Source organism: Gracilinanus agilis, chromosome 4, assembly GCF_016433145.1.
Source record: "Gracilinanus agilis isolate LMUSP501 chromosome 4, AgileGrace, whole genome shotgun sequence".
NCBI lineage: Eukaryota > Metazoa > Chordata > Mammalia > Didelphimorphia > Didelphidae > Gracilinanus > Gracilinanus agilis.
This window is the reverse complement of record NC_058133.1, coordinates 456,217,512-456,223,782: the sequence shown is the minus strand read 5'-3', so window position 1 is coordinate 456,223,782 and position 6,271 is coordinate 456,217,512. Positions and strand designations below refer to the sequence as shown.

General features: G+C 42.3%; 1 protein-coding gene across 1 annotated transcript; it reads right to left on the bottom strand.

The window, feature by feature from the left end:
• Positions 1–2,028: 2,028 nt before the first annotated feature.
• Positions 2,029–3,469, bottom strand: PRMT6 (protein arginine methyltransferase 6). Its single transcript, XM_044675911.1, has one exon. The coding sequence runs from the start codon at positions 3,395–3,397 to the stop codon at positions 2,261–2,263; it is 1,137 nt and encodes a 378-aa protein (XP_044531846.1). The 5' UTR covers positions 3,398–3,469; the 3' UTR covers positions 2,029–2,260.
• Between the last annotated feature and the right edge of the window lie 2,802 nt (positions 3,470–6,271).

The following is a 6,271-nucleotide window of genomic DNA, read 5'->3' as shown; positions in this document are numbered from 1 at the left end:
AATGTTTGGCAAACCTTAAGTATTACAAAATTGCTAGCTAGAGTAATGCTATTATTAATAGAACTTTTAATATATACCTTATGGTTCTACAATTCTACCATTCTTCTAATTAGCTAGGGCTCTGTAGCTTTTCTAATTATGGTTTTTAAAGCATGTCACTTAAAACTATTTCCTTATGTGTAAAATGGGAACATCTACTCTATTAGCACTGTTAAATGAGGATAAAATGAGATAATGAAGATGAAATGCTTTGAAAACTGTAAGGAAAATATGGATCCCTACTATGCAGGTAATAGTACTACTGTTTCTATAAAATATGAAAACAATCTATTGTTTTCTGAAGCTATGCTGTAAAGTGATACAGTGTATACATCACAAGTAACAAGTTGATTAGGTAATAAAAAGGTTACCACAGCAAAGTCCTTTTTTCTACAGCAAATAGCTGACAAAAATCTTCAATACATACATACATATAAATATATATGCATATACATACACGATACACAAATATCCTTAAGATTAAAAAAACCAGGTATGCTCCATCAACTTTGGCCTAAACTAATTTTTTATTCATATACCCCTTAAAAATAATAACCAATTAGAATTATCTGCATACAAGAATGGTAATAAAAGTATACTTTTTATTGGCATTCAATAGTAAACATGTAAACATGTTGGTCTATGAATAAAGGTTCCTCTTCAGAGAAAGAATTCTTACATAAACACTAATCACACAAACTTATTTACAATAATCTGCAAAAAAAAAAAGATGAATATCCAAAACATCTTAAGTTTTGAAATAAATAAAATTGGACTACAATGGAATGTAATTTGTTCATGTCTAACAGGTTTCTGTTAGGATGTTAAAAAAGCAAACAAAATGACATAGTTTTAATTTCCCTGAGGCTATATTCTGAAAGAGTTTCTGACTTTTCTCAAGAGCTGACCAAAAACCAAAGCAGAATCAAAAAATTTAAGCCATGAACAATGGACAAGATTTCTAATCTCAATAGAAAAATGAAACATTTCAAAATTTTCACTAGAGAGAAACTAATACCAATAAAAGGGGGGAGCACACACTTCATTATATGGGAATTTTTCATATTCACAAGACTTTACTTTTGGCTCAGATAAAAAGGAAACAAAGACTCAAATCCTTAAATTCATATCTTAAAGGCTAGGCCACATGATCTGTCTAAATCAGGGAATTTAGAGAAGTAACATTCCACCTTACAGAACAAGTATTCTTCTAAAGGATTTGTTTTTCTGTTAATTGGTTGAAACTACAGTATCTTAGGTTTAAGGAAAAAAAAAAAACTCATTGGTCAGAAATTGCGGCTTTTCGTTCCACTTATCGAATAAGAATTAAAATAATTTGTAGTCTGTCTCCTTTTAAAAAAAGGAAACTGGAAACTTCTATATTTTCTTAGAAAGATTTATCAACCGAGTAAGGGAGAAACATTTAGTTTAAACATTTATTACCCTTCAACTGTTTTACCATACAATGCACCACGCAAGTTTCTTAGGTTAGATTGTGAAACTGGGAAGTAACATTCCAATTTACTTAATGGAAGTAATATACCCAATTCACTTTAGCACCCCACCAATGTGACAAATCTATAAATAGGAATTATTCCAGTGAACATGGCTATTTTTAAAATGGAGCGCAACCTTGCTGTTCACTTTATACCTGTCCTTATTGCTACAATGTTCGTTACAATCCAAGACTAGTATTTAGATAAGAGACAATGTCTTAGGCAGAAAACAGGAGAAAAAAGGGGGGGGGGGCATTGGGAAGGGAAAGATTGAGGAAATATGGCACTGGAGAGATTAAAGCCAGACCGAACATTCAGAAGGCCTAATTGGAAGGAGACCTTCCCAGATCTCTCTGAACTTTAGAAGAATAGGAGAGGACCAAATGGTATCTCCCTTTCTGGAGCTTCTCCCCAGTTTCATCCCTTTCCCTCCCCCCAAAACGAACGAAGGTCAAAAAGTGCTCTGTGCTACATGCATCTGAGGTTTAAAAAATTGTTAGTAAGCACTTTTTTTTTTAAAAATAGCGTTACAATCACCAGAAAGTTGTCTTCTCTAGAGAAGACTTGAGGCCACAGCAAACTCCACCCCTCTCCCCAAGTGCCAAACGAGGTAAAAGGCAATCGAAAAATCTCAGTCTTATCTTAGTGCCCCCCTTCCCTCCGAGTCTCCCAATCCCTTGCCATCCTCCCTCAGGGGTGAAAGGAAGGGAAGCTTGGTTACAGAGTCAATCCCCCATGCGAAAGTCCTTAGTTTTCTCCTCCTGGTCCCCCACTTTGTAGCGGAGCAGGACCCGCAAGTGGCGTGGGTTGTCCCTAGACGGCGAAAGCGTGATCTCTCCGGAGATGTCCGTGTCCTGCTCCACCTGCAACGGCTCGTCCAAGTAGAGGAGCGCCTGCTTCCAGTGAGTCTCCGGGTGGAAAGGCGAAGTGGACAGCACTAGGGGCTTTTCGCCATCCCCACCGGGGAAGGTAACCTGGAACCAGAGAGCGAAACCGTGCATGGGGGCCGAGCCGTAACAACGGCAGCTGAAGCGCCCACCCACGCCGGCCTGAAGCTCCTGCTGCAAGTCCTCACGGTCCAGCTGCAGCTGGGCAAAGCGCTGGGGCCGGGCCAGCACCTCCTCGCCGGTCAGCCCCTGCACCACGATCTCTGAGTGCCCCATGAGGCAGCGGGTGGCGAAACCCTCCAGGCAGCTCATGTCCACGCCATAGCGCTGCTTCACCTCCCCCCAGAAACCCAGGCGCCACTCTAGCGTCCGGTCGTTGATGGGCGCTAGGAAAAGCTCGGCAGACGCCGGCAGCAGGAGGCCGCCCTCCTTGAGCCACTTGGCGCGCGCGTGCAGCACGGACGCCAGCATGGACTCGTGCAGCAGCCCGTAGCCCATCCATTCGCTGACTATGGCGTCCACGCGCTCGGGTAGCTCCACGGTCTCCACGGGGCCCGGTAGCACGTGCACGCGGTCCTCCAACCCGTTGAGCCTCACCACCTCACGGGCCTGCTGCCAGATATCGCTGGCCTCCACGGCGTACACGCGCCGCGCGCCGGCCTGGGCACAAAACACGCTCAGGATGCCCGTGCCCGCGCCCACGTCCAGCACCGTCTTGCCCCGCAACGACGCCCAGTTGCGCAGAATGCCCAGGCGGTAGGCGTCCGTGCGGACGCGGTCAGCTATCATCTCCTCGTGCACAGACACGTCCGAATAGCATTCATAGTACAGGCGATCCCGCGCGCCCTGCTCGCTCTCCTGGGCCTCCTCTGGCCCGCCCGGGTCGCGCTCTCCGCCATCTTCTTCTTCGCCGGCGCTGCCCTCTCCTCCGCCGCCGTCAGCCGCTTCTGTCTTTCTCTTCTTGGGCAACGACATATTGCCTCAGCCAGAGCCCCTCCGTGGGGCCGCGGGGCGAACGTCGCCTTCCCGCGCCACGGCCTGCTTCCGAGCCGCTGGCGCCCCCGCTGACTTCTGGGACTTGTAGTCTGCAACCACTTCCTTCCTGGCTGTTTCCCGGCGTTCCTACCGCGGCTCTTATATTAGCCAGCAGAGCTCGTCCCTGGCCATCCGCTATCTTTCCCACCCTAGGCATAACCTCCTCTGAGTTCACATTTTTACAAGAGACGGTTATAACCTCCTGAGTTCACATTCTTTTTGAGAGACGGTCCAGCTCTCTCTTATCACATTCTTTTGAGAGTGGGACCCCTCCTTCTTTCGTATTTACACCCTTTTGTGTGAATGGCACCCACTCCTCTGTTTAAACCCTGTTGTTTGCAGACCTTTACTCTTTTACCGAAAATTGCTTCCTCCCTTGCTGACTGCTCTTCATCAGTCTAGTAGGGCTGCAGAAAACAATCTACAAGTGTTTATGCAGGTAGAATATATTCTCAATTCTGAAATACTGAAATAAAAATAATACATTTGTAAAGCGCTTTGCAAACATTAAAACGTTACTGACAACCTTGGTTTTTGAAACCACAAATTTACCTTTGTCGTGTGGGAACTTGCCTTCAAGAAACTCCCTGACTGACCCTAGACCCAGACTAAATAGCATCCACTGAGCAACCTGGAAAGGAGAGGTGATTAGTCAAGTTTTAAATACCCTTTTTGTTTTCTTTGTTTCTCCTTTGTATCTAGGTTATTCCCAGGTACCTAAGCCTTTGGTTTTTGCATCTGGGCCTCTCATTCATTTTATAGTACAGGTCCCAAGTGAGTGACAGGACTTGGCCTTTCCCAAAATCTGTATAAGTACACTGCATTATGTAGTTCAGTGGAAGTCCTGGGACTGATGCCTTCCCAGGTTAATTTTTCTACCTCTTTTAGATTAAAGACCCTGATTATAACTACTTTGGTAGTTCTGTGTTTTTTTCAGTTACTACATATAAATGGTACCTATTTTTATTTTTGAGTTTTAATAACAATAAGAGTCCCTCCAATCCTTTTCCTCCTCTGCCTTCCCTTTTACTCTTGCTGTTTTTAGTGAGGTCAGTAGAATTTAACCTCTTTTTTTTTTTTTTTTTTTTTTTGCAATAAATATTTCTCTTTTTTTCTTTCCTTTTTTAATTTAGAATATTTTTCCATGGTTACATGATTCATGATCTGGGCCTTTCCTCCCTCCTCCCAGAGCTGACAAGTAGTTCCACTGGGTTATACATGTATCATTGTTCAAAACCTATTTTCATGCTATTCACATTTGCAGTAGAATGATCTTTTAACATCAAAACCCTTGTCATATCTATATCAAACTACATGATGGATCATATGTTTTTCTTTTGCATTTCCATTTCCAGAGTTCTTTCTCTGGATGTGGACAACAATCTTTCTCACAAGTTCCTCTGGATTGTCCTCCATCACTGCATTGCTGCTAGTAGAAAAGTCTATTACATTCCATTGTGCCATAATGTATCAGTCAGTGTGTACAATGTTCTCCTGATTCTGCTCCTTTCACTGCATCAATTCTTGGAGGAGAATGTAACCTCTTTAATAGTATGCAGGAGCTGTTTTTATTTTGTCCTGTATGTTATAGATTATTTAGCTCGGTCTTGCAGTGATTGCCCAATAAATGCATGTTTACTTGTATTATGGTAGGCAGGTGGATTTAGGAACACAGAATTTGGGTTCATTTTGTGTGAAATAATTTGACCCCTATGCTATTTGAGTAGATTTCTGCCTATCCTAAATCACTGATTTTTTATCCCCATTAATTTCTAATTAGTATTGTCTAGTTTGATTCCATAGGAGTAGTGGCTATTTCTTTTGCACTAACAGCCATTAATCTACATTTAGTGAATTTAAGGATGCTCAACTGACCCTGATTATACAATACAAAAATGTTGAAGTAGATTATTATTAAAAAAAAAAAAAAAACCCTTACCTTCCATCTTGGAATCAATACTCTGTATTGGTTCCAAGGCAGAAGAGTGGTAAGGGCTAGGCAATGGGGGTCAAGTGACTTGCCCAGGGTCACACAGCTGAGAAGTGTCTGAGGTCGGATTTGAACCTAGGACCTCCTGTTTCTAGGCCTGGCTCTCAATCCACTGAGCTACCCAGCTGCCCCGATTATTTTTCATAGTTTTGTTTTGTTTTGTTTTTTAAGAATCATTCCAACTCTATTGGGAAGGAAGACTTTATGGCTGGAAGGAACATTTGAAATTTTCTAGTTCATCACTTGTATTTTATAATTAAGGAAATTGAGATCCTGAGAGATTAAGTGGTTTATTTAAGGTCACCCATCTAGAGTCTCTTAGGATATGTCTCTGTCTGACCACAGCTAAAGGGTCTCCACTATAGGCATAACCATTTTCATGCTAAGGTTAATCATCCAAGTTCTTCATGGCACAGGCTGTCATAAGATTAGTTGGAAAGATTTTGGCTATTTTGGGAGCTCTCCATCCCTCGTTCCTTCAGGTGATTGGCCAAAGTTTGGCAGATCATGACCTCAATTCTTTAACAAGGGGTCTTGTGCTGCATGTGACTCCCTGAACTTGCCTTATTTCCAGAGAAATCATCTGGTTGCAATGAAAATGTATATTTTGAGTTGTACCAGTCTAGGAGAGACCACTCTAATAGACTGTTTTTTTTTTTAAATTTAAGTATTATAAATGTTGTACCCTGGAACAAGAAGGGGTCTCAGGTCACAAGGAAGGTCTGAGATTTTATTTATTTAAGGCAGGGGCAGGTCTAGTTATAAGCGCAGAGCTCTGCCTCAGTTATTTTATTACATACTGTACAAATTTCTGGCATTATTAT